At 43.5% G+C, this 26,950-nt stretch overlaps 8 protein-coding genes across 8 annotated transcripts; 6 read left to right on the plus strand and 2 right to left on the minus strand.

The window, feature by feature from the left end:
• Positions 1-3,454: 3,454 nt before the first annotated feature.
• Positions 3,455-4,578, minus strand: BCR41DRAFT_366771 (hypothetical protein; the record flags this gene model as incomplete). Its single annotated transcript, XM_022026247.1, has 3 exons — positions 3,455-4,137; positions 4,230-4,281; positions 4,378-4,578. The coding sequence occupies 3 exons, from the start codon at positions 4,576-4,578 to the stop codon at positions 3,455-3,457; spliced, it is 936 nt and encodes a 311-aa protein (XP_021886794.1).
• Positions 4,579-5,638: 1,060 nt separating this feature from the next.
• On the plus strand, positions 5,639-7,370 carry BCR41DRAFT_418182 (hypothetical protein; the record flags this gene model as incomplete). The annotated part of the gene is made up of 3 exons (XM_022029592.1): positions 5,639-6,358; positions 6,472-6,523; positions 6,639-7,370. 3 exons carry the CDS (start codon positions 5,639-5,641, stop codon positions 7,349-7,351), a joined length of 1,485 nt encoding a protein of 494 aa, XP_021886795.1. The 3' UTR covers positions 7,352-7,370.
• Positions 7,371-9,779: 2,409 nt separating this feature from the next.
• On the minus strand, positions 9,780-10,550 carry BCR41DRAFT_391534 (hypothetical protein; the record flags this gene model as incomplete). The annotated part of the gene is made up of 3 exons (XM_022028367.1): positions 9,780-9,891; positions 9,997-10,086; positions 10,291-10,550. 3 exons carry the CDS (start codon positions 10,548-10,550, stop codon positions 9,780-9,782), a joined length of 462 nt encoding a protein of 153 aa, XP_021886796.1.
• Positions 10,551-11,359: 809 nt separating this feature from the next.
• On the plus strand, positions 11,360-13,207 carry BCR41DRAFT_382975 (hypothetical protein). Its single transcript, XM_022027403.1, has 3 exons — positions 11,360-12,178; positions 12,284-12,335; positions 12,429-13,207. The coding sequence occupies exons 1-3, from the start codon at positions 11,426-11,428 to the stop codon at positions 13,103-13,105; spliced, it is 1,482 nt and encodes a 493-aa protein (XP_021886797.1). The 5' UTR covers positions 11,360-11,425; the 3' UTR covers positions 13,106-13,207.
• A 1,483-nt stretch (positions 13,208-14,690) lies between these two features.
• Positions 14,691-15,678, plus strand: BCR41DRAFT_12189 (hypothetical protein). Its single transcript, XM_022019453.1, has 2 exons — positions 14,691-14,807; positions 14,932-15,678. Exons 1-2 carry the CDS (start codon positions 14,798-14,800, stop codon positions 15,627-15,629), a joined length of 708 nt encoding a protein of 235 aa, XP_021886798.1. The 5' UTR covers positions 14,691-14,797; the 3' UTR covers positions 15,630-15,678.
• A 2,266-nt stretch (positions 15,679-17,944) lies between these two features.
• BCR41DRAFT_344589 (hypothetical protein) lies at positions 17,945-19,692 on the plus strand. The gene is made up of 3 exons (XM_022022542.1): positions 17,945-18,806; positions 18,916-18,967; positions 19,057-19,692. Exons 1-3 carry the CDS (start codon positions 18,096-18,098, stop codon positions 19,659-19,661), a joined length of 1,368 nt encoding a protein of 455 aa, XP_021886799.1. The 5' UTR covers positions 17,945-18,095; the 3' UTR covers positions 19,662-19,692.
• Positions 19,693-20,448: 756 nt separating this feature from the next.
• On the plus strand, positions 20,449-21,571 carry BCR41DRAFT_366776 (hypothetical protein; the record flags this gene model as incomplete). Its single annotated transcript, XM_022026248.1, has 3 exons — positions 20,449-20,649; positions 20,745-20,796; positions 20,889-21,571. The coding sequence occupies 3 exons, from the start codon at positions 20,449-20,451 to the stop codon at positions 21,569-21,571; spliced, it is 936 nt and encodes a 311-aa protein (XP_021886800.1).
• Positions 21,572-25,099: 3,528 nt separating this feature from the next.
• On the plus strand, positions 25,100-26,948 carry BCR41DRAFT_12258 (hypothetical protein). Its single transcript, XM_022019455.1, has 4 exons — positions 25,100-25,895; positions 26,018-26,027; positions 26,194-26,497; positions 26,526-26,948. Exons 1-4 carry the CDS (start codon positions 25,200-25,202, stop codon positions 26,578-26,580), a joined length of 1,065 nt encoding a protein of 354 aa, XP_021886801.1. The 5' UTR covers positions 25,100-25,199; the 3' UTR covers positions 26,581-26,948.
• Positions 26,949-26,950: the final 2 nt, after the last annotated feature.

Here is a 26,950-nt window from a genome sequence, read left to right on the forward strand (position 1 = left end):
CTCCCATCATCCTCGCTGACCGTTGTGAATGCTCTCTCAAGAAGGCCTACTACTGTATCCCAAGCATGCAGGATCCAAATTAAGTTTGATACAACGTAATAAACAAATAGGCAAGCACACAATGTCTGTTTTCATGGACCATGCATACAAAAGATGTAACATCTCTGACACAGGGCCTCAGCTCATTTACCAACTGAAATCATCTTGCTGATTCTCCTCCATCTCGACCATACTTTTGTCTCCTCCGCGTCAACCTGTCAACGGTGGTCTTCACTTGTAGAGTGATATCAGCAACATATCTGGCGGCGCTTAGTATTACGAGGCTACTCCTTTACGGTTACGTGTAATTGATAGGGGCTCAAGTCCCTTGAAAGATCGTCAACTCCGTCTGTGCTTCCCTCAGCCTGCGACTGTAGCTGACAACAACAAAAGCAAGCGGCTATTTGTGAAAGCGAAGATGTGCCATTGCTAAAGGGTGCGGCTTCTAGCAATAACTGTCGAAAAGTCCCATCAGACAGAGCATATCAGCAATATTCATCCACCGCTTCTGAGTTCAGGCTAATAGAGGATAATTACACCGTTCTTGACGATCAGACTACATCCATATTGAATCAGAAGGGCAAACAGTAAACAAATGAATCGGCACTGGAGACTAGCAATCAGAAACAAGAAAATGTCATGAATCCAAACCAAGATGGCTCCAAAAATGATAAAGATAATTTTGAAGAGCGACGACTGGACCATCATGGAGAGAACTGGAAGGCGCACTACCAACTGACAAGCAAGTGGTATCAAGGATGTGCCAAGGACTACTTTCCGCTCGTACTGTCTTCAAATACCACACTTTCTTCAGCAACGCAGGCACCTTAAGGAATATCTCTCTCTCGAACGCTAACTCATCCTTATCATCCACTGGGTCGCCCTCTGGGCCAAGCTCTACATATGATGCAATAAAGCTCCAGCACTATCGCAACCTGTCAACCCCTGTGCAGCGACCCATATTAAAATGTTAAGGAAAAGAAGGCCATCAACTGTAGTAAGTTTGCAATATGAAGGGCTAGGACACACAGTACTAGTCTAGCAAGGCATTCGAAGCGGAGCTTGATACCAAACAGGACTTGTACAGAGGCTACTCTAGATGACTACCAAATAACTTTTATTAGCTCCAACCCTCATTATCATGAGAAGCGCACAATACCTATCAACAAAATCATGCATTTCCTGTAATAGATACCAATGGATCCTGGTTATGTTCTCGCATAGAAGCGATATCCTTTTTATGGGGAGAAGGAAAAGAAAGATTATTTCGATCAAGTGGATAGACAAGCAGTAAGAGTCGAGTACACAAGCATGCGGCGATATCATGTGTGAGGTTGTGCACGTACCATGTCGAACGGAACATGGATTACAAACTTAATTTTACAACAAAAGCGCGATGCAACAAACCCAGGTTGCAATGGGCGTGTCTGATGCATTGCAAGCGACGCTCTCTTCCTTGCTTGCATTCATACTCTAGCAAAGGTATTTGGTAGATTCTCAGTTGCTCAGATGCGATAATCGAACAAAAGCCATGATCTTCAAAATAAAAGCATACGTACTCCATTTGACCTCGATTTGGCGGCGCTCGCTCTGTATACGTTTAATGATTTTGTCGCTATTTTGGTGGCAACGGCAGTATAAAAGACATTTTTTTCCATTTTTCTCTTTCTTCTTCTCTTCTCTTCTCAACTCTTCACACTCTCCCCTTCTCATTTCTCACACAGTTTTATTTCGCTGCAGGCACCCGCTGGTTGGCCCCAGAGGTGTCCTGTTTTGACACTCAAGGTATACTCCCAGCCTTGCTTAGTCTCCCCTTTCTCTTTCTCTTTCTCTCCTCTTTCGCTGCAGGCACCCACTGGTTGGCCCCAGAGGTGTCCTGTTTTGGCACTCAAGGTATACTCCCAGCCTTGCTTAGTCTCCCCTTTCTCTTTCTCCCTCTCCTCTCGCTGCAGGCACCCACTGGTTGGCCCCAGAGGTGTCCTGTTTTGGCACTCAAGGTGTACTCCCAGCCTTGCTTAGTCTCCCTTTTCTCTTTTTCTTCCTCCCCTTTTCTTTCGTACGAGGGTTTTTTTTTTGCATTGTTTTCCCTCGTTAAAAAAAATAAACGGAGCGCGACAAGCCAGACCACCTCCTCGTGGTGCGCTCCGGACAACATCTTTTCTTTTCCTTCTGCTGGTTCCAGCTACCACTAGCAAAGCAAAAAAAAAAAAAAAAAAAAAAAAAGATGGCCAAGCGTCTGGCTCAGACTAGTTTGTAGTACTATGATAGAAGCATGTATCGGAATAAAGCTCTGAGTATAGGGTTAAAATAAATAAACAAGCTTTCAAATCCTTTTTTATGTCTCCATTATAAATGAAAAATGTGGCAAGATGGACTAAGGTAAAAACAATACTTCGTATACGTTTCTTCTTGGAAAAAGAAAAAAAAGAAAAGAGAGATAACAATAGGAGCCTGGTGCCTTGTAGCTGTAGCTTAGGAAAGGGCGGTAACAAACAGTTGCCAGATAATAAAGAAAAGAAAATAAAGCATGGCTTTTTGGCCTGTAAGGATCTCTCGCATCTCTCTATACCTCTTTATATCTCTTACATTTTATTTCTCGACTGTCTTTTTGTAGGATACGCCATACCGACAGAGCTTCAATACCTGCGTTTCTTTTGTGTCGAAAAAGCTAGTGTTAGAAACCGATGGCTGGCTGGCTTCGCTAGGGGAAATGGTGCTCGTAATCAATCCCCTTCTGTATAGCTTTTGTATCCGTTCTTTGCTTTCGCATCTTCGTATACACTACTCGCCATCCCGCCATATCACTATTCAGCCACATACACTACTACTACTCTAAACAGCTGCTTTGCTTCGTATTATAATAAACTATGTGCTGTCTCTCTTAGACCCATCTTGGGTCCACAGGCGCCCCCCCCCCTAATGGTGGATCTGGATAGCATAGTTACATTCCCTACCTCGTCGTTCTACTCCTCTACTCCGTTTATCATTTCATAAACGAAGCAATTTGGAGCGAACCTTTGCTTACAACGGAAAAAGGGAAATGGCAAAGGGAATGAGTTCCTCACTTCTTCTTCAATGCTGTTCACTTTGGCTATCCAGTCTTTCTTCCATTTCTCTTTATTGACGCTTGACCCGCTCTCTTATCTCTCCTTCGCGCTTTTTCTTATATATCTTTGGCCATCATCATCTATCGGAGCAAATTGTACGGACTCATTGATCGCTATTGGTTCATTGCTGGTCCTAGCCAAGAAGTCTGCAGATTGAAATTGACTTGTCGCTGACAGCAAACCATAGCTGCTTCCGGACTATTAATCTAGGTTTATTGTCTATATGGAGGTAAATGTGAAAAGGTATTCCAGCACCATATACATCGTATACAGTAGATATCTATAGCTCACGCTACTAAACCTTCAGATTATGCTTCTAAAACACGATTTGCATGGTCCTGATCATGGTCATGAGTGAGGCTAGGTGTCCATTGAGGATCACGTCCCAAGCAAGGATACTGTTGAGGGCTGCGTGGTGACGAGGCGGCGTGAGGATTACGGTATGTGAGTTCATTCTTATGCTGTGGCTCGTCTTCATTTGATCTCTTAGGGTTGTCTATTTGCTTCACCTTCTGCTCAATGAGTCCATGCTCTTCACTTGGCCTTTGCTTTCGCCTTCTATAGATGAGGACAGCTACGATCAATGCTACCAAGACTAACCCTGCTACTGCTCCACCTACTATCGCTCCAATATTAGTATTTGAAGCCTTAGTTGTAGGGATACCTGAAGATGATGGGCCGGAAGAGGGTGTAGAAGATGGATGGTCGTCTGAGGAAGCCTTAAGCCACTCAAACTTGGCCAGATCAAACACAACGATCGAATCATATGGGTCGCTCGTCGAATCTTTTTCACCACCCCAGGCTACAAACCGATCACCAGCAAGGCCACAGGCAGCACTGGCTCGTGGTTCAGCTGCATCAGGACCCTTCTTCCACTCTCCTGAATTGAGATCGAGGACAAAGATTTCTGATGAAGCGATATTAAAGCCTGGAGGGCCACTAGATGCAGGGATTCGGCCTCCGAAGACAACAATCTTTGTATTATTCTCATCTAAGGGTGGTCGAAAAAGATAAATACGCTAATGAATATATGCTATGTCAGAACACTGGCATCCAAAAACTGCTCGAAATAGGGAAACGTACTGATGACCATGCAATTCTCCTCTCTTGTGGTAGGGACTTGTCCTTTCACAGGCTAAAAGTAATCAATAACAGGTTTTCATTCAGTGGGATATTAATTTTTTTTTTTTTTTTTTTTTTTTTTGGTAAACATTATGGGATTTGCACTTACAATAATTGACCATGAGTTTGAGTCGATATGATATTCTGTAATGTATGCTGCTGATGTAGCTTGTTGAAGTTTGTAGCCTCCCATAATGCTGTTCCTGTTACTGTTGTAAACAACACCTTCAAAGTAGATCTCCCACAGTCGTGTGCCATTGTTGTATGGGCGGGCTCGCCATTTCGCGTCGGAACTCTTAAGCTCGCACATGATATTTAAGGGTTGAGTGGAAACGGTGTAGAACACTCCTGTTCGAGGGTCTATGGTAATGGCTCCAGGGTAGCCACAGATGTCATATATACCAGTAGGAAACTCACTCCACCTCGCACCCGCATCTGCGAGATTGATTCGATAGCCCACATTGCCACTACCTATCATGTAAAGCATCTGATTAAAGCCAAGGCCATAATATTTTTTCTCGCTTGTGAAATTTCCATAATTGTGGGCCGTCCAAGGGAGAGCACCAAGAGACCATGATGCTGCGAGATCAAGAGAGAAAAATGGTCCGTCCCTAGTATCAAACGGCCCGCCTTGGACATAGAGTCTCGAACCAATTTGAGCAAAGGGCACGCGAGTGTTTGCCTCGGGACGTGTCTGAGCACCAACAGTTGAGATGTGATGAAGGATATGGAGGATCAAGTGCAAGAGCTTATATAAGAACAGTGGTGCAGCTCGAGCGGAGACGGTGCAAATGGAAAAGCAGGAGGTCATAATAAGTAACGTAGTCCTTGGTTTGTCCTGGAAGAGATTAACTCAACTGTGACATGAGAAGGTGTGAGATGTAAGAGGAAACAAGAATGAATGCATAATGAGGATTGTATCATGACATGAGCTGAGGTGTTCTTTGCTCATCCTGTTGATGACTTTTCGATACATCCACTTTGATCTGCCCTTGCTTGTACTCTGGATTTATCGGACACATGTAGCATCATTTTATGACAAGGAATGGAAGCATTACGTTCATTCCATGCCAACTTTCATTTTCCAGGAGTTCCATGCGTTATTCCTCAACAGCTTTATATTTTGGGAGGTTCCAGCGGACGGAAGAGATTTGCCCTTGTCTACAGGCACGCTCTTAATTGGTGTGTCATTGTGCCTGCATAATCTCCTTGCTTGCATGGGCTCAGAAGTGGGCGAATATTCACCTCTTCTCACAGAAGTGTACACCACACTTTTCCAAATGTCATGGCATGAATTGATCCATTGTTTCTTCACTTTTCTAAAAAAGTTTTGCCTTTTCAAGACAATGTCCTGTTTTTCTGCCGCAACCATGGCCTCTCACTCGTCCACCCTTGGCATATTTACTCGACCCTTGCTGCTCCTTCTCCTTAGCTTCCTAGCCCCACTTTTTCAGGACATCTCAATCACCCATGCACAAAACACTTCTGCGCAAGTCGCCCCTATCCCTAATACTCAGATGCCATATGCGCGAGTGGGATCAAAGTTTTATGTCCAGAGTGGTCCGCGCTCTGCAAAAAGCACACCGGTTTTCTCTTTAGACCTTACAACATCATGGTCGGTCAATGCACCTGCCTGGACAGCTGAAAAATTCGGCAATATCTCCAATGACCCATATAGTTGGGGAGTAGGTGATAATCAATCCTTACTTGTACTCTATGATAATCCTGGTACAACATATCATCGAGTCAATGTTACCAATCCCGATGCAAAATGGAGAACCATTGCAATGTTGCGGCCCGTTGAATGTCCTGTACGTGACACTGTTATCGATTCCAGGACTGGGTGGATGTATACCTCTAATAAAATTGATGAGTTTGATGAGCCCGATACTTTGTGTGTAGACGACAGAGATGGTGCTTACGCGGTTCCTGATATTGTTCCTTCCGGCATTTTTGGCGAGAGAATCATTGATGGTGCTGTTTACAATAACGCCAGACAATCCCTTATGAACGGATACAAACGCTTAGCGGACAAGACTTGGGGATACCTCCTAGAGTACTCGATCAATAAAGACAAATGGTCAAACTATGTAAATACCCATAACATCCTTATTCGATTTACGTTCTATGTCTTTTTTCCCTTGACTCGACAGGATAATTGACTGAATCGCATCCAATGTTTCCTGTTCATAACTTCCTTTAGAACGTAACAGGGCAGCTTCCAACTAAGAGAGAGCAAAATTGCATGGCCATCGGTAATGGCTTTTGATTTCCTTTTATTCATATTAATTTTATTACAACTCTTCGTGCGACCAGTGGTCCCAACACTTGTGCTTTAAAATCTTACACTCTTGGGCTTACATATGATAGACACAAATGGGACCAAGATTGTTGTCTTTGGGGGCTCTACTCCAGATGCTAGTAATCCTACAAAGCTGAAGCCTTCTCCTGAGTTGTTTGTACTAGATCTTAAATCAAGACAGTGGAGAAAGGCGCCTAATGCAGCTTCATCTCGAGCCAATGCTGCTTGCATCCTGGTCGAGGATCAGTTCATAGTCTGGGGTGGCCAGAATACTAAAAACCCAAGTGGTGATGGATCGATTTTGCTGTTCGACCTATCCAAGTTTGAATGGGTTACAACTTATACACCTCCGAGTTACCTACTGCCCACCAAACCGACTACCACCGCGTCTCCAGGACCTTCAGTAACGTCTGAGGCTCCTGCTCCGACGAAGAATGAATCTTCAAGTATTAATATTGGAGCCATTATAGGAGGGGTTATCGGAGCCTTGGCTGCTATAGCGATTGTTGCAGGAGTGTTCATTTACAGGCGGCGGAAACAAAAGAACCAGAAGAGCGAGATCCCTGGAACGAAAGATGTCAAGCAAGGACATGCTCCGCCTGAACACTATGGCAAGCAAGAGCATGGCTTAATGGAAGGAGTGTCCGAAGATTATGGCAAAACTCCAGTTTACAGTCCTCAGCTGGTTAATGTCAGCTCGCGCCATCCTCAGCAAACACCTATTCTAAGTGGGGATCCTCATGGTGAACCTGCTCCAAAATATGAAGCTACAGAACACTAGGCCGCATTGATGATTAGAGTAACTACTTATATATAAAAAAGTAAAAAATGGTATGGCACTTTATTCTTTGGCATAGATTGAAGATCATTTTTATGCTACATGCGTCCGACAGCTGCAGGTTAAGAAGCAAGTATGAGGGGACCAAAGCAATGTGTTGAAAAGCTCAATGAGAATGGGCGGAGCGCTTTATCCCGTAAATTGATTCTCTTTCATTCTAGTTTCCTCTTACACCTTATGTTCGCTTCTCATACCGCAGTTGGCTTGTTGATTATCTATTTCGTTGTGTCTAAATAATCCTTTCAAGGATAAATCATGGACTGTACTACATATCATTGTCTCCTGCTTCTCTATTTCTATCATCTCCTTGCAAGCTTTACCTCTGCTCTTCTATATACCCCTGTCCCTGTCCCTATCGTCCCTCAGCTGCTGGCGCTCAGACAAGTTCCAAAGCAAATGCTCGTATGCGCTTTGCTCAATTTGGCTCGAGCTGTTAAATGCTTCAGGCAAGTGCGGACTCAAAGAGATTAAACGCTGTTTATTATTGTAGTTAAGCTGGAGCATTATATGGACTCCGTCATAACTGCCACTAATTACTCTAACCTATGAATAAAGCCCTTCTTTTGTCTTTCTCTTTTTGTCCGAGCAAACGAAATGTATACTAAACCTCAGAAACGAGTGTCAGCAAATGAATCATAAATTTCTCCAGCATTCTTTTTATATATTATTACTCTTAACAGAAATAGTGGAGAGGAATTAATTCAGTGAGCTATTCCAATCTGTTCTGTAGCTCTTCGTCGGACGGGAGATGCGGCTCGGCGGAGAAAAAATCCATCAGTCCTTCAAAGAAGTGTCCATATAATAATGAAGATGGTGTGGAATGATGCAGGCTCGCGGCTCTAGTATTTATTTGGAGCTGGATCATCGAGAGTTGGATATCTTAATTGTCTTGTTTGGCTTTGAGTTACTTTCGGAGGATGCCCTTGAATGTGTGGACAAATCTCTCCGCCACACTATTCGAGTGTGGATGATATAGTATTGAGAGTCTTGCTCTATTTGGGGCTTTTGCGTCATGAGCCGGAACTCTATCGATGGATTCAGTGCTATTAGGACTTTGGATACTCTTAGTACAGAATAACTTGAAGGAAGTGCAATGGTTTCTTGATTAGACAAAGCTCCAAGATAAAATCCTTGTGCAGATATCAACCGCTACTAAAGCGCAGTTATCGCCTCGGGCACTAGTTTCAAACGTAGCTAAGTCGATAGAAATAAGTTTGGACCCTGACCTTAAATTAGGATCACTTTAGGAACGCTGCCGCGAGACAAGTCCCTCTGATCGTTATGACCTATTGTGGATTAGCATCGCCGGGCAGCCACGTTTGTGTATCCGGAATGATCCTAACATCCGCTCTCCTACTTCATGTTGCATATGATTCTTCCATGGCATGCCACGAGGTATTATATCGGCCAGAGACTCAAGATTCACAGGACACTTCTAGATCACATTAGTGGAGCGCTTGAGGACTAAACTCCATATGTCCACAGTGTTCCACCCCAGGCAGGCGGACAGACGGAGCGAGCTAACAGGATCCTAGAGGAAATGCCACAATAATATGTCTCGTACAAACAGAATGATTGGGATTTGCTCTTACCAATAATGGGATTTCCATACAACAACCCCTCCGCAGCTTTTTCTCCCTTTTTCCTAAGCCACAGGCATCATCCCATTGTTCCATCATCCCCTACTGAAACCGCCGACAACAGATGTACCGGCTATCTCTACCTTCATTTCCACTCAAGCTCCTACGTTGGTGCAAGCACAAAACGCAATAGCAGCAGCTCAGGGCATCCAAAAACGTCAGGCAGATAAAATATGATCATCCGCTAGATTTGTTGTAGGCGATAGTGCCGTACTGAATACGGAGTATATTACTGTCGCCCACGCCAATCAACTCTCCAAAAAGTAAAAATCGAAATTCATTGGACCGTTCAAAATCACAACGCATACAAGCTAGAGTCACCTTCGAACATGAAACAACATCCTGTCTTCAATACAGATTTATTATGGCATTATCACGAATTCCCGCAGGGTTTCGGCGAACTGGCATCTGCAAGGCCACCAGATTTTGTCGATGGCGAAGAAGAATATGAAGTGGGAAAGATTCTGGATTACAAACTATTTGGCATAAAATCCCCAAGTGGCTCGTGAAATGGAAGGAATACCCTGACGAAGAAGCTTTTTTTCTGTTGTTATTTCATTTCTTTCTTCCATTCTCCTTTCTACTATTTCCTATCTTCTCTACCTCCCTTCCTTTTATCTTCCTTTTCTGTCCACCTCAGCGTGGTAGCAACTGTCATCTCCTCCATCAATCTACGACGTTCCTGTGCTCACTCCTTCACACTCATATCCTGGATCTGCAGTGCGCGGAGCTCAATCACTATCAACAAAGAACACTCCCTTATCATCGACAGCCTCGGCCCCCTTATAACGACTCCTCTTCTGTCGCCTCTCCAGCTTTTCACGACCATCCTCTCCATCGATACTGCATATTGTCAATCGCCGGATTTACAGATGTCAGGCGGACTCCAGTCTCCTCCACCTCCGGCTTCGCTGGAGTACTCGGCATCCCGATTTCACTTAGACACACCTTTGATTGTTACTATTTATGGAACTGTTGAGTTCCTTGATTTGTCCTACCAAGGCATCCTGAATCTGTGCCCTCTGGTTAGCGAGTTCGCTCAAGGCCCAGGTAAGTGTCTCCTTATCAAAGTCGATTTGTAATTAACAAGAACAAAGATGGGTCTAGAAGAAGTCTGAGGATGTTTATTGCCTAAAGTCTCTAGCTGCAGCGACGTACGAGCCGATACTAATATAGGTATTGTATAATGTGTACAAGTAAGCAATGTGAGTAATGCGTTTGCACAATTTTAATCAACTTTACCTGGCATCATTGTACCTTAGGAACATCAAGGGTTTCTTTTTCAGTGTCACTTCTTTTTGAAGTCTGTAGCTCCTCAGAGGCATCGTGGCATGTTTGATATCTAGTTCAGCATTGTTGCCTAATTCGACAACATTCTCCATCGTATCGACGACAAAATTCGCCACCAACAAGCTTCCAATGGGTGTTGAGCCTGAGCCAATTTCGGGTGGAGCGTCCATATCAACATCTTCGTTAATTAGAACTTTATTAATGTCAGGCATGGTTACAATAAAAAATGAGTTGAAGTTATGGAGAAGAGCAAATCCTTGAGCACGCGGCTGCTCTAGAGAAATGATCAGACAGCAAAGTTTAACCTGTCTATCTTTCTAGTCATGGCCTCCTTAGTCGAATAAGCCTATAGAACTCAGGGATGATATAGAACCAATGACCATCATCCTGTCCTCCTAGTAACGCTGATGTTAATGCTACACCGGATATTTCGCCTTTGTTCCAACTTACTTGAATAAGTCAATTCAGCGAACTCTGCTCCAATACACCAATAAATACCGTAGCCATTTAATATAGACAGCAGTAAATCACCAATCCCAAACCATCTGGGTCATTGGGGATATTGCCGAGATTTTCAGCTGTTCAAGCAAGCGCATTGACTGACCATGATGTTGTGAGTTCTAAAGAGAAATCGATATATTTCTTGCAGAATGTGGGCCGCTATGAACATCCTGAAAAGTGAGGTTAGGAAGCAGAGGAGAAAGAGCAACAAGACTCGAGTAAATATGTCGAGGGAGGACAAGTAAGGGGTCATGATTGCGGCCGAGGGATAAAGCCCTCAACAGCTGTGGAGGGGACGTTGGCATGAAAAGAGGAATGAGGAAGCATTTCTTCTTCCATCGTCCATGTTGACTGTAAGGAAGGCGAAAATTTGCCCACTTCTGAGCCTATGTGCAGACACTATGAAAAGCTACACCCAACAGCTCCGCCCATTGGAGATATTATTTTTTTGCTACATGCATCTGATAGTTGCGGACTGCAGGTAAGCACAAGGTGGATGTATTGAAAAGTTAATCAGTGAGCACTTGATTCATGTCATGGATTCTCTTTCATTCTCGTCTTCTCTCACATTTCATCTTTCCTTCTTATGGCACAGCTGTCTTTCTCTTCCAGGATATACCGAGAGCCGTATTCATATGTTATGATCTCCCGCCTTTCCGTTTCGACCGTTTCCTCTGGAGCTATATCACTGTTCGTTTATAGGTTCCTGTCCCTAATTCTCCACCATGCCTCAACTGTTGGCGCTCAGACAAGTCCCGAGGCAAACACTCGTATGCCCTTTGCTCAAATTGGCTCGAGACTCTATGTCCAAGGTGGTTCAAAAAGCGGGCCTTTTTTCTCTGTTGATCTCGTAGATCTTGCAGCATCATGGCCTTTTGATACTGTCCGTTGGGCGGTCCATAATTATGGAGAGTTCACAAGCGACCACGCGCATCACGGCATAGGCATCAACCAAACGCTTTACATGAAGGGTAGGACTGTTATTCAGGATAGCTTTCGGGCCAATGTCGCTGATTCGAATGCGAAATGGAGTCTTGTTCCTACCCCTGAGCCGAGGTTGTGTAGAACCCTGCAGGACTATGCTATAGACCCTCGAAATGGAATAATATACAGTTTCGCCTTTCTCTCTAACAATACCATGTGCCTGCTTGGTGATTTCGAAAAGGGATGGGAAACTCGCCTCGTCAGTAATGGCTCGCTAACGGTTGTACCCGAATTTATTGGGGCTGCTTACAACAGCAACAGGAATAGTGTTATAGGGGGCTACAGGCTCGAAGAAGATACATCAACGGCGTATGTCACAGAATATCGAATCGACTCAAACTCATGGTCAACTATTGTAAGTGCTTCATTATCGCTTTGCATATCATATTCTTTCACCAAAAATGAAAGAGGGAAAAAATGATTCTCACTGAATGAAGGTCTGTTATTGATTGTTGATTAGCCTGTGAAAGGACAAGTTCCTGCCACAAGGGAGGCGAATTGCATGATCATTAGTATGTTTTCCTTATTGAAAGATAGTTTTTTTGATGTTAGTTCTCTGATACACCGTTTATTCATTAGTATACTTGCCTTCCTTTTATCTTTAGATGAGGATAATACAAAGATTGTTGTCTTCGGAGGCTTCACTCCTGCAACTCGCGGTCCCTCAGGCTTTGTTGTTCCTTCTTCAGAAATCTTTGTCCTTGATCTCAATTCAGGAGAGTGGAAGAAGGGTCCTGATGCAGCTGAACCACGAGCCAGTGCTGCCTGTGGCCTTGCTGGTGATCGGTTTGTAGCCTGGGGTGGTGAAAAAGATTCGACGAGCGACCCATATGATTCGATCGTTGTGTTTGATCTGGCCAAGTTTGAGTGGCTTAAGGCTTCCTCAGACGACCATCCATCTTCTACACCCTCTTCCGGCCCATCATCTTCAGGTATCCCTACAACTAAGGCTTCAAATACTAATATTGGAGCGATAGCAGGCGGAGCAGTAGCAGGGTTAGTCTTGGTAGCATTGATCGTAGCTGTCCTCATCTATAGAAGGCGAAAGCAGAGGTTGGGTGAAGGGCATGGACCCATTAAACAGAAGATAGTCGAACATAAAGACAACTCAGGCGAGTTAAGTGAAGACGAAGCATACTACAAGAATGAACTCACATACCAAAACCCTCAGTTCATCTCATCACCACGCAGTCCTCAAGAGTACCCCTATTTGGGACGGGATCCGCAGGAAGCGCCGGGTTTCACTCATGGCCATGATCAAGATAATATGGATCGTATTTAAGAGGAATAGTTTGAACAATTAGTAGTATGTACTATAGACATTTAAATAATTTGAATGATGCCAGAATGCAATATTGTATTTATCTCAAATAGATAATAATTTAGAGCAATAACCCTGATACAAAACCATGGTTTGCTGCCAACAGTCAGTCTTTTCAGTCTATGAACCTTTTAGCCATAGTCAGTAATTGGCGTTTAGTGATCAGCGAGCTCGCACTATTTGTTTCCGACCTATGATAGTGGCTAAAGATGCAAACACGTCCTTCAATATCTCTCTGCATCTCTTTCCTTCTTCCTTTTTTTTTGCTGGATCACTTATCACCTTATAAACAGATCACTTTGTAGCAAGCCCTTGCTAACGTGCCATCATAATACCAAAGCAAGAGAGGAAATAAGAAGAAAAATAAAAATAAAAAAATAAAAGTGGGAAAAAAGATTGGTTTCTCTACTCTACTCCACTTAACCTTTCACTTTCCCCCTCTTCTTCAACGCGACTTTCTTTAGTTGGTAATTATTTATCTTCACTTGGTTCCCCCCAGACCATTCTATGAGCGAATTAATTGCATAACCTTATTCATTTCGCCTACCCCCTTATGCTCAGAAGTGGGCGAATATTCGCCTTCCTCAGGATAGTGTCCATAACAGTTAGAGAGGATGGAGAAAGAGAATGCACATCTCTTTCCTCATGACCTGACCTGATTCATCCCAGCTTTCTCATTCCTTTCCTTTGTCTTGTCCGAAAAAAAAAAGAAAATAAAAAAGAGAGAACACTTTCCCTTTTTGAGACTGTTCCTTCCACCAGCTTTGGAGAGCTTTGTTATTCTGCCGCAACCATGACCTCTCACTCGTCCTCCTTTGGCATATTCACTCGAGCCTTGCCGCTTCTCTTCCTTTGCTTTCTATCCACTCCATTCCAGGTTATCTCAAGCATTCATGCACAAATCGCTCCAATCCCTAATACTCGAATGCCATATGCACAAGTGGGATCAAAGTTTTATGTCCAGAGCGGTCCACGCTCTGCTAATAACACATCGGTTTTCTCGTTAGATCTTACAACATCATGGTCGGTCGATACACCTGCTTGGACAGCTGAGGCTTTCGGCGATATCCCCAATGACCCAGATAGTTGGGCAGTAACCGATGATAGATCCTTAGTGATACACTACCCGAATAATGGAACCTTTAAGCGAGTCAATATTACTAATCCCAATGCACAATGGAGAACGATTGACTTTTTTTGGACTCAGCAGTGCCTTCACTTTGCACATGAGATTAGTATGGATCTCAGGACCGGATGGACGTATACCTTTTCCATGGATTTGCCAACGAGCATGTGTGTGGACCAAAGAATATCACAGTCTCCATACATACGTCGGATTCCCGATGACTTATTTGGGCAGAGAATGATTCATGGTGCTGTCTACAACAGTGCCAGGGCATCATTCATGTTAGGATACAGGCGATTAATGGACAATGTCTGGGGTTACCTTTTGGAATACTCGATCGATGCCAATTCATGGTCACTGTTTGTAAGTGTCCATCCCACTCTTATTCTGATCTTTACTTTCTTTATTAAAACGGTCAGTCATCTATAGACTCGATATGACTATTGACTCAGTACTATTCATCTCCTGTCCATACCTTTCTTTAGAATGTAATAGGTGAGGAACCAACCTTTAAACGTGAAAACTGCATGGCCATCGGTATTGTTTACTATATTCCTTACTCCTTTCATTCATGTCATATCTGTGAATGTAGTCCGCATGAGCAATGATTCTAATAACTGTGCTTTTATGCTCCTACCTCCTTGCGCTTTGTAAATGATAGATGCAAATGGGACCAAGATTGCTGTCTTTGGAGGCATTCCCGGGTGGGCGGAACCACCTACTCCTGAACTATATGTGCTGGATCTTAATTCGAAAGAGTGGAGAAAGGCTCCTAATGCGACTTCGCCTCGCAGCTTTCCTGCTTGTGCCCTGGTTGGGGACCAATTCATAATCTGGGGTGGCCAGAATACTAAAAACCCAAGTGGTGATGGATCAATGTTGTTATTCGATCTATCCAAGTTTGAATGGGTTACAACTTATACACCTCCGAGTTACCTACTGCCCACCAAACCGACTACCACCGCGTCTCCAGGAGCTTCAGTAACGTCTGAGGCTCCTGCTCCGACGAAGCATGAATCTTCAAGTATTAATATTGGAGCCATTATAGGAGGGGTTATCGGAGCCTTGGCTGCTATAGCGATTGTTGCAGGAGTGTTCATTTACAGGCGGCGGAAACAAAAGAACCAGAAGAGCGAGATCCCTGGAACGAAAGATGTCAAGCAAGGACATGCTCCGCCTGAACACTATGGCAAGCAAGAGCATGGCTTAATGGAAGGAGTGTCCGAAGATTATGGCAAAACTCCAGTTTACAGTCCTCAGCTGGTTAATGTCAGCTCGCGCCATCCTCAGCAAACGCCTATTCTAGGTCGGGATCCTCATGGTGAACCTGCTCCAAAATATGAAGCTACAGAACACTAGGCCGCATTGATGATTAGAGTAACTACTTATATATAAAAAAGTAAAAAATGGTATGGCACTTTATTCTTTGGCATAGATTGAAGATCATATTTCTGCTACATGCGCCCGATAGCTGCAGGCTACAAACAAGCGCAAATCAAAGTGAATGTATTGGAAACCCCAAACGACGAGGGTTGTCTTCGGAGGCCGTACTCCTATATCTAGTACCTAGTGATCCCTCCGACTTCAATGTTACCTACCCTCTCAGAAATATTACTCTTGACCTTAATTCAAGAGAATGGAAGAAGGACCCTATTGTAGCTGAATCACGAGCCAATGCTGCCTGTAGCTTTTTTGGTGGTCGATACGTAGCTTATGGTGGCGACAAGGATTGAATAGTGACACTCTTGATACAAGCGTTACATTTAACATGGTCAAGTTTGAGTAGGTCACGGCTTCTTCGCGCCATCAACCGGCGTTAACGCCTCCTAATCTGGCAATCCCTTCGGCCTATCATATCCAACTGTCCCTACTACTGGGTCTTCCAATACTAATTTTGGATAACAGTAGTGAATATGCAAGACTTTTCACCTGTATACAAATGAACAAAAACCCAATTCACCCCACATAGAGATTATTTGGTAGTTTGTACTTGGTACGACTCAATCCTAGACATAACCTGATAATCGTGTCTCCAGCAACAAACAATCACCCCTGTATTAAAGAACCAAGCTCAGTTCTATAAACACCATTAGACAAGTCGCTTACCTCTCGTCAGTGCGCGGTATGAGGAATAGACGCGTATATTGTGGAGGGCGAAGATCTGTTCCTTCATTTCTATTCGGATATTTATCGATAATGTGTTTTTACTTCAGAAAGTGCAGGTATTCAGAGGCTAGAGTTATAAGCAGATATTGGACCTGATACTACTGTCCAAGATGGTAAGTTGTCTCCACTTAATATCCTTGTACATGTTATGTGAGCAGAACTGACACATCGCCTTCAGGTATATGGATTGTCCCTTCTCAATTAATGCATACGCCAAAACCCTTTGCTCGGTTATGTGCTTCACAAGAACCTGGCCTACTTGAGGGTAATTACATGAGAAAACAACAAAGTTCTTTAACACCGTTTCCTCCGAGTTGTCCGAACCCTTGTCATTAAAGGAACTGCCACTAACTCAAAAGGCGAAAGCACAAAGGAAGGCAGACAGTGCGGCAACCTCTATTAGGATAACGTTAAATAGTCGATAGAAGTACTTTCGTTAAAGTCCTATAAATGGGGAAATGTCTATTGATGGCAGACTGGAATTTAAACTAAACAGTATCTCCACTACACACGCATAGCCAATTCATGCCATGCTCATCCCTACCTTTTGCAACTTTTTGAAAAAGCTACCAAGATGGTTATGACTGTCCCCACTAAATACGAAAGAATATTTTTAAGCCTGGACTGATAAGATCCACTGAATATATAAACCATGGCCACTCCCATTTCTTACTTTTCTTTTTGTAACACAACACTGCTACTGACTACTATATAGCTACTGCTGTCAACGCTAGTTCGTACTCGTGAATGTGGCGATTTTTAATTTGACGTTCTGTATAATACTCTATTGCTTCGTTTGACCAAAATTCTGAAAATAGTATTATACCACTCCCTATTTGAATCCTTGAAAGCCAAAGATCCTGAGCTACTTGAGAAGGGAGGTCCTAAAGATCTAAAAGGACAGATTATGTATTACACATCCTGGTACTTGAAGTGTTTAATATGAAACCATTGGTAGATAAAAAGTTGACATTGGGGTGACTTGTTGATTATGATAAAGTACTGCTTGTTTTTTTACCTGAAAATAAGAAAATAAAACAAAATGATGCCGATCACAATTCAGATTGAAAGGAAAGTTTTGGAGAGAGATATACAACAAGAGGTCTAGAGTAGGGATAGAGAAATGGTTGGTTCAATTATGATGCGAATTCACATAAATTTAAAAGAAAGCCTATCAGGGAGCAGAAGGGTGTTGTGTCTTTTATAAGACTAGGCCCACCATGAACAATATCATACCAAATAAAGTTATTTGAGAGGGAATAAATAAAGTCCGCAAAGATTCATACTGGGACTTTTGGAAGTGTTAAAAATTAGCTGGAGGGTGAATCGTTGGAATGGCAGATTCAGAATATGAGCAACTAAGAAGCCAATTGCCATGAGAACTATCGATTGTTCTAGGCTCGTTTAACTGGCAAATCTTAATTCATGAGATTTAATTCGCCAATGAATGGTTTGTACCTCAGGGAAAACTCTGTTTACAAACTCTTTTTGCTCTTGCGTGGCTCAGAATCCTTTGAAGAGAGCATTGCACAACCACAATCAAGAGGATGCACATTGCTTTGCTCATTCTCATCAAATGTGCTGCTGTACAATCTTTTTATCTTTTCAGCACGGCATCCCTTCCACTGCTTTAGGAAGCTTTATTTTTTTGCCACCACTATGGCCATGACCCCTCACTCATCCTCCCCTGGTATACTTACTCGTACCTTGCCACTCATTCTCTTCTGCTTCCTAACCTCATCCTTTCAGGGCATCTCAATCACCCATGCACAAGTCGCTCCTATCCCTAATACACAAATGCCGTATGCACGCGTGGGATCAAAATTTTATGTTCAGAGTGGTCCGCGTTCTGCAAAAAGCACACCAATTTTCTCTTTAGACCTCTCAAAATCATGGTCAGTCAATGCACCTGCTTGGACAGCCGAAAATTTCGGCAATCTCATCAATAACCCAGACACCTTGGGAATAGACGACGATAAATCCTTACAAATAATCAATCGGGCTACTGGAGTATATAATCGATGGAATATTTCCAACCCCAACGCACAATGGATTGCCAGTGACTCGTTGTGGAGCTCTTACTGCCTTGATATTACACGTGAGACTACCATGGATGCCAGGACTGGATGGACATATAGCTTTATTAAAGGCGAGGGTGGTGCACCTGATGCCGTCTGTGTGGACTCAAAAGCACCAGAACCTGTTACCGTCAATGCGGTTACCGATGATATATTTGGAGAGAGAATCATCGATGGTGCTGTCTACAATAGCGCCAGAGCCACAGTCATGATAGGATACAGGCGCTTAATGGACAGTTCCTGGGGATACCTTTTAGAATATTCGATTGACGGCGACAAATGGACAAAATTTGTAAATCCTGTTTCCTTTTCTTTTTTTTTTTTTAGACTTGTGACTTGTAGACTTGCTAGTCCAATTGACTGAGCCACATCGATTCTCTTCTATTTTTAACTTCCTTTAGAACTCAACAGGAGAGCGTCCCACCAAGAGAGAGCAAAACTGCATGGTTATTGGTAATGGGTTTATTTTTCTATTCATATATGTCATATTCGCATGGACAATATTACTAATGGTTGTGCCTTTACGCTCTTACAAATGATAGACTCAAAAGGGACCAAGATTGTTGTCTTTGGAGGCTCTACTGTAGATCCTACTAATCCTGCAAAGCTGGTGTCTTCTCCTGAGTTGTTTGTATTAGATCTTCAATCGAGACAATGGAGAAAAGCGCCAAATGCGGCTACACCTCGCGCCTATGCTGCTTGTACCCTGGTCGGGGATCAATTCATAGTCTGGGGTGGTCAGAATTCAGAGAGTCCAAGTGGTGACGGATCGATCTTGCTGTTCGACCTATCCAAGTTTGAATGGGCCACAACTTATACACCTCCGAGCGACATGCAATCCCGTCCCGAACTGTCGACTGGATCTTCAACTGCTAATATTGGAGCCATTGCAGGAGGTGCCGCTGGTGGTTTGATTTTTTTAGCGGCCATTGCAGGATTGTTTATTTACAGACGGCGACAAAAACAAAAGAGTGAGAGAAGTGATGCCTCTGGAAAGATTGAGAGCTCGCCTGAGGACCATGGCAAAAGTCTAGTTTGCGGTCCCCAGCTAATGAGTAGTACTTTGCCTGCTCTAGGTCGAAATCCTCATGGGGAACCTGCTCCGAAATATAGAGCCATAGAACAGCCATCTTCGCCTGGCGAATAAATTCGACATAATAAATAATGAATAATTTGACGTTTCGTTCCTTGCCAAAGAGTAACAATTCAATTTGTTTGCCAATTGTTGCAGGCTAACAGCAAGTACAAGATGGATCACAACGGATATATAATTTGAAAAGTTTAATCAAGGAGGATGAGCGAAGAGCATCATGATCCATTCCTGTTTGCGCATTCTCTTAAATTCATTCTTGTTTCCTCTTACATCTCACACCTTCTCATGTCACAGTTGAGTTAATCTCTTCCAGGACAAACCAAGGACTACGTTACTTATTATGACCTCCTGCTTTTCCATTTGCACCGTCTCCGCTCGAGCTGCACCACTGTTCTTATATAAGCTCTTGCACTTGATCCTCCATATCCTTCATCACATCTCAACTGTTGGTGCTCAGACACGTCCCGAGGCAAACACTCGCGTGCCCTTTGCTCAAATTGGTTCGAGACTCTATGTCCAAGGCGGGCCGTTTGATACTAGGGACGGACCATTTTTCTCTCTTGATCTCGCAGCATCATGGTCTCTTGGTGCTCTCCCTTGGACGGCCCACAATTATGGAAATTTCACAAGCGAGAAAAAATATTATGGCCTTGGCTTTAATCAGATGCTTTACATGATAGGTAGTGGCAATGTGGGCTATCGAATCAATCTCGCAGATGCGGGTGCGAGGTGGAGTGAGTTTCCTACTGGTATATATGACATCTGTGGCTACCCTGGAGCCATTACCATAGACCCTCGAACAGGAGTGTTCTACACCGTTTCCACTCAACCCTTAAATATCATGTGCGAGCTTAAGAGTTCCGACGCGAAATGGCGAGCCCGCCCATACAACAATGGCACACGACTGTGGGAGATCTACTTTGAAGGTGTTGTTTACAACAGTAACAGGAACAGCATTATGGGAGGCTACAAACTTCAACAAGCTACATCAGCAGCATACATTACAGAATATCATATCGACTCAAACTCATGGTCAATTATTGTAAGTGCAAATCCCATAATGTTTACCAAAAAAAAAAAAAAAAAAAAAAAAATTAATATCCCACTGAATGAAAACCTGTTATTGATTACTTTTAGCCTGTGAAAGGACAAGTCCCTACCACAAGAGAGGAGAATTGCATGGTCATCAGTACGTTTCCCTATTTCGAGCAGTTTTTGGATGCCAGTGTTCTGACATAGCATATATTCATTAGCGTATTTATCTTTTTCGACCACCCTTAGATGAGAATAATACAAAGATTGTTGTCTTCGGAGGCCGAATCCCTGCATCTAGTGGCCCTCCAGGCTTTAATATCGCTTCATCAGAAATCTTTGTCCTCGATCTCAATTCAGGAGAGTGGAAGAAGGGTCCTGATGCAGCTGAACCACGAGCCAGTGCTGCCTGTGGCCTTGCTGGTGATCGGTTTGTAGCCTGGGGTGGTGAAAAAGATTCGACGAGCGACCCATATGATTCGATCGTTGTGTTTGATCTGGCCAAGTTTGAGTGGCTTAAGGCTTCCTCAGACGACCATCCATCTTCTACACCCTCTTCCGGCCCATCATCTTCAGGTATCCCTACAACTAAGGCTTCAAATACTAATATTGGAGCGATAGTAGGTGGAGCAGTAGCAGGGTTAGTCTTGGTAGCATTGATCGTAGCTGTCCTCATCTATAGAAGGCGAAAGCAAAGGCCAAGTGAAGAGCATGGACTCATTGAGCAGAAGGTGAAGCAAATAGACAACCCTAAGAGATCAAATGAAGACGAGCCACAGCATAAGAATGAACTCACATACCGTAATCCTCACGCCGCCTCGTCACCACGCAGCCCTCAACAGTATCCTTGCTTGGGACGTGATCCTCAATGGACACCTAGCCTCACTCATGACCATGATCAGGACCATGCAAATCGTGTTTTAGAAGCATAATCTGAAGGTTTAGTAGCGTGAGCTATAGATATCTACTGTATACGATGTATATGGTGCTGGAATACCTTTTCACATTTACCTCCATATAGACAATAAACCTAGATTAATAGTCCGGAAGCAGCTATGGTTTGCTGTCAGCGACAAGTCAATTTCAATCTGCAGACTTCTTGGCTAGGACCAGCAATGAACCAATAGCGATCAATGAGTCCGTACAATTTGCTCCGATAGATGATGATGGCCAAAGATATATAAGAAAAAGCGCGAAGGAGAGATAAGAGAGCGGGTCAAGCGTCAATAAAGAGAAATGGAAGAAAGACTGGATAGCCAAAGTGAACAGCATTGAAGAAGAAGTGAGGAACTCATTCCCTTTGCCATTTCCCTTTTTCCGTTGTAAGCAAAGGTTCGCTCCAAATTGCTTCGTTTATGAAATGATAAACGGAGTAGAGGAGTAGAACGACGAGGTAGGGAATGTAACTATGCTATCCAGATCCACCATTAGGGGGGGGGGCGCCTGTGGACCCAAGATGGGTCTAAGAGAGACAGCACATAGTTTATTATAATACGAAGCAAAGCAGCTGTTTAGAGTAGTAGTAGTGTATGTGGCTGAATAGTGATATGGCGGGATGGCGAGTAGTGTATACGAAGATGCGAAAGCAAAGAACGGATACAAAAGCTATACAGAAGGGGATTGATTACGAGCACCATTTCCCCTAGCGAAGCCAGCCAGCCATCGGTTTCTAACACTAGCTTTTTCGACACAAAAGAAACGCAGGTATTGAAGCTCTGTCGGTATGGCGTATCCTACAAAAAGACAGTCGAGAAATAAAATGTAAGAGATATAAAGAGGTATAGAGAGATGCGAGAGATCCTTACAGGCCAAAAAGCCATGCTTTATTTTCTTTTCTTTATTATCTGGCAACTGTTTGTTACCGCCCTTTCCTAAGCTACAGCTACAAGGCACCAGGCTCCTATTGTTATCTCTCTTTTCTTTTTTTTCTTTTTCCAAGAAGAAACGTATACGAAGTATTGTTTTTACCTTAGTCCATCTTGCCACATTTTTCATTTATAATGGAGACATAAAAAAGGATTTGAAAGCTTGTTTATTTATTTTAACCCTATACTCAGAGCTTTATTCCGATACATGCTTCTATCATAGTACTACAAACTAGTCTGAGCCAGACGCTTGGCCATCTTTTTTTTTTTTTTTTTTTTTTTTTTGCTTTGCTAGTGGTAGCTGGAACCAGCAGAAGGAAAAGAAAAGATGTTGTCCGGAGCGCACCACGAGGAGGTGGTCTGGCTTGTCGCGCTCCGTTTATTTTTTTTAACGAGGGAAAACAATGCAAAAAAAAAACCCTCGTACGAAAGAAAAGGGGAGGAAGAAAAAGAGAAAAGGGAGACTAAGCAAGGCTGGGAGTACACCTTGAGTGCCAAAACAGGACACCTCTGGGGCCAACCAGTGGGTGCCTGCAGCGAGAGGAGAGGGAGAAAGAGAAAGGGGAGACTAAGCAAGGCTGGGAGTATACCTTGAGTGCCAAAACAGGACACCTCTGGGGCCAACCAGTGGGTGCCTGCAGCGAAAGAGGAGAGAAAGAGAAAGAGAAAGGGGAGACTAAGCAAGGCTGGGAGTATACCTTGAGTGTCAAAACAGGACACCTCTGGGGCCAACCAGCGGGTGCCTGCAGCGAAATAAAACTGTGTGAGAAATGAGAAGGGGAGAGTGTGAAGAGTTGAGAAGAGAAGAGAAGAAGAAAGAGAAAAATGGAAAAAAATGTCTTTTATACTGCCGTTGCCACCAAAATAGCGACAAAATCATTAAACGTATACAGAGCGAGCGCCGCCAAATCGAGGTCAAATGGAGTACGTATGCTTTTATTTTGAAGATCATGGCTTTTGTTCGATTATCGCATCTGAGCAACTGAGAATCTACCAAATACCTTTGCTAGAGTATGAATGCAAGCAAGGAAGAGAGCGTCGCTTGCAATGCATCAGACACGCCCATTGCAACCTGGGTTTGTTGCATCGCGCTTTTGTTGTAAAATTAAGTTTGTAATCCATGTTCCGTTCGACATGGTACGTGCACAACCTCACACATGATATCGCCGCATGCTTGTGTACTCGACTCTTACTGCTTGTCTATCCACTTGATCGAAATAATCTTTCTTTTCCTTCTCCCCATAAAAAGGATATCGCTTCTATGCGAGAACATAACCAGGATCCATTGGTATCTATTACAGGAAATGCATGATTTTGTTGATAGGTATTGTGCGCTTCTCATGATAATGAGGGTTGGAGCTAATAAAAGTTATTTGGTAGTCATCTAGAGTAGCCTCTGTACAAGTCCTGTTTGGTATCAAGCTCCGCTTCGAATGCCTTGCTAGACTAGTACTGTGTGTCCTAGCCCTTCATATTGCAAACTTACTACAGTTGATGGCCTTCTTTTCCTTAACATTTTAATATGGGTCGCTGCACAGGGGTTGACAGGTTGCGATAGTGCTGGAGCTTTATTGCATCATATGTAGAGCTTGGCCCAGAGGGCGACCCAGTGGATGATAAGGATGAGTTAGCGTTCGAGAGAGAGATATTCCTTAAGGTGCCTGCGTTGCTGAAGAAAGTGTGGTATTTGAAGACAGTACGAGCGGAAAGTAGTCCTTGGCACATCCTTGATACCACTTGCTTGTCAGTTGGTAGTGCGCCTTCCAGTTCTCTCCATGATGGTCCAGTCGTCGCTCTTCAAAATTATCTTTATCATTTTTGGAGCCATCTTGGTTTGGATTCATGACATTTTCTTGTTTCTGATTGCTAGTCTCCAGTGCCGATTCATTTGTTTACTGTTTGCCCTTCTGATTCAATATGGATGTAGTCTGATCGTCAAGAACGGTGTAATTATCCTCTATTAGCCTGAACTCAGAAGCGGTGGATGAATATTGCTGATATGCTCTGTCTGATGGGACTTTTCGACAGTTATTGCTAGAAGCCGCACCCTTTAGCAATGGCACATCTTCGCTTTCACAAATAGCCGCTTGCTTTTGTTGTTGTCAGCTACAGTCGCAGGCTGAGGGAAGCACAGACGGAGTTGACGATCTTTCAAGGGACTTGAGCCCCTATCAATTACACGTAACCGTAAAGGAGTAGCCTCGTAATACTAAGCGCCGCCAGATATGTTGCTGATATCACTCTACAAGTGAAGACCACCGTTGACAGGTTGACGCGGAGGAGACAAAAGTATGGTCGAGATGGAGGAGAATCAGCAAGATGATTTCAGTTGGTAAATGAGCTGAGGCCCTGTGTCAGAGATGTTACATCTTTTGTATGCATGGTCCATGAAAACAGACATTGTGTGCTTGCCTATTTGTTTATTACGTTGTATCAAACTTAATTTGGATCCTGCATGCTTGGGATACAGTAGTAGGCCTTCTTGAGAGAGCATTCACAACGGTCAGCGAGGATGATGGGAGAAAGAGAATGCACATCTCTTTCCTCATGACCTGACCTGATTCATCCCAGCTTTCTCATTCCTTTCCTTTGTCTTGTCCGAAAAAAAAAAGAAAATAAAAAAGAGAGAACACTTTCCCTTTTTGAGACTGTTCCTTCCACCAGCTTTGGAGAGCTTTGTTATTCTGCCGCAACCATGACCTCTCACTCGTCCTCCTTTGGCATATTCACTCGAGCCTTGCCGCTTCTCTTCCTTTGCTTTCTATCCACTCCATTCCAGGTTATCTCAAGCATTCATGCACAAATCGCTCCAATCCCTAATACTCGAATGCCATATGCACAAGTGGGATCAAAGTTTTATGTCCAGAGCGGTCCACGCTCTGCTAATAACACATCGGTTTTCTCGTTAGATCTTACAACATCATGGTCGGTCGATACACCTGCTTGGACAGCTGAGGCTTTCGGCGATATCCCCAATGACCCAGATAGTTGGGCAGTAACCGATGATAGATCCTTAGTGATACACTACCCGAATAATGGAACCTTTAAGCGAGTCAATATTACTAATCCCAATGCACAATGGAGAACGATTGACTTTTTTTGGACTCAGCAGTGCCTTCACTTTGCACATGAGATTAGTATGGATCTCAGGACCGGATGGACGTATACCTTTTCCATGGATTTGCCAACGAGCATGTGTGTGGACCAAAGAATATCACAGTCTCCATACATACGTCGGATTCCCGATGACTTATTTGGGCAGAGAATGATTCATGGTGCTGTCTACAACAGTGCCAGGGCATCATTCATGTTAGGGTACAGGCGATTAATGGACAATGTCTGGGGTTACCTTTTGGAATACTCGATCGATACCAATTCATGGTCACTGTTTGTAAATGTCCACTCCACTCTTATTTCGATCTTTACTTTCTTTATTAAAACGGTCAGTCATCTATAGACTCGATATGACTATTGACTCAGTACTATTCATCTCCTGTCCATACCTTTCTTTAGAATGTAATAGGTGAGGAACCAACCTTTAAACGTGAAAACTGCATGGCCATCGGTATTGTTTACTATATTCCTTACTCCTTTCATTCATGTCATATCTGTGAATGTAGTCCGCATGAGCAATGATTCTAATAACTGTGCTTTTATGCTCCTACCTCCTTGCGCTTTGTAAATGATAGATGCAAATGGGACCAAGATTGCTGTCTTTGGAGGCATTCCCGGATGGGCGGAACCACCTACTCCTGAACTATATGTGCTGGATCTTAATTCGAAAGAGTGGAGAAAGGCTCCTAATGCGACTTCGCCTCGCAGCTTTCCTGCTTGTGCCCTGGTTGGGGACCAATTCATAATCTGGGGTGGCCAGAATACTAAAAACCCAAGTGGTGATGGATCAATGTTGTTATTCGATCTATCCAAGTTTGAATGGGTTACAACTTATACACCTCCGAGTTACCTACTGCCCACCAAACCGACTACCACCGCGTCTCCAGGAGCTTCAGTAACGTCTGAGGCTCCTGCTCCGACGAAGAATGAATCTTCAAGTATTAATATTGGAGCCATTATAGGAGGGGTTATCGGAGCCTTGGCTGCTATAGCGACTGTTGCAGGAGTGTTCATTTACAGGCGGCGGAGACAAAAGAACCAGAAGAGCGAGATCCCTGAAGCGAAAGATGTCAAGCAAGGACATGCTCCGCCTGAACACTATGGCAAGCAAGAGCATGGCTTAATGGAAGGAGTGTCCGAAGATTATGGCAAAACTCCAGTTTACAGTCCTCAGCTGGTTAATGTCAGCTCGCGCCATCCTCAGCAAACGCCTATTCTAGGTCGGGATCCTCATGGTGAGCCTACTCCAGAATACGAGGGTATAGAACAGCGATTAGAACAACCGTCCATCTGCACATAAAAAAATAAAAAGTCGATATTAGATGAGTAAAG

This window comes from Lobosporangium transversale (assembly GCF_002105155.1).
Source record: "Lobosporangium transversale strain NRRL 3116 chromosome Unknown BCR41scaffold_1, whole genome shotgun sequence".
Lineage (NCBI taxonomy): Eukaryota > Fungi > Mortierellomycota > Mortierellomycetes > Mortierellales > Mortierellaceae > Lobosporangium > Lobosporangium transversale.

Coding starts and splice junctions, on each gene's coding strand:
- BCR41DRAFT_382975 (XM_022027403.1), top strand. CDS start 11,426: ATGGCACAGCTGTCTTTCTCTTCCAGGATATACCGAGAGCCGTATTCA. Junction 12,179..12,283: donor CAAACTCATGGTCAACTATT/GTAAGTGCTTCA, acceptor ATTGTTGATTAG/CCTGTGAAAGGACAAGTTCC. Junction 12,336..12,428: donor GGCGAATTGCATGATCATTA/GTATGTTTTCCT, acceptor TTTTATCTTTAG/ATGAGGATAATACAAAGATT.
- BCR41DRAFT_344589 (XM_022022542.1), top strand. CDS start 18,096: ATGGCCATGACCCCTCACTCATCCTCCCCTGGTATACTTACTCGTACC. Junction 18,807..18,915: donor GCGACAAATGGACAAAATTT/GTAAATCCTGTT, acceptor AACTTCCTTTAG/AACTCAACAGGAGAGCGTCC. Junction 18,968..19,056: donor GCAAAACTGCATGGTTATTG/GTAATGGGTTTA, acceptor TACAAATGATAG/ACTCAAAAGGGACCAAGATT.
- BCR41DRAFT_12258 (XM_022019455.1), top strand. CDS start 25,200: ATGACCTCTCACTCGTCCTCCTTTGGCATATTCACTCGAGCCTTGCCG. Junction 26,498..26,525: donor ACCAAACCGACTACCACCGC/GTCTCCAGGAGC, acceptor GTAACGTCTGAG/GCTCCTGCTCCGACGAAGAA.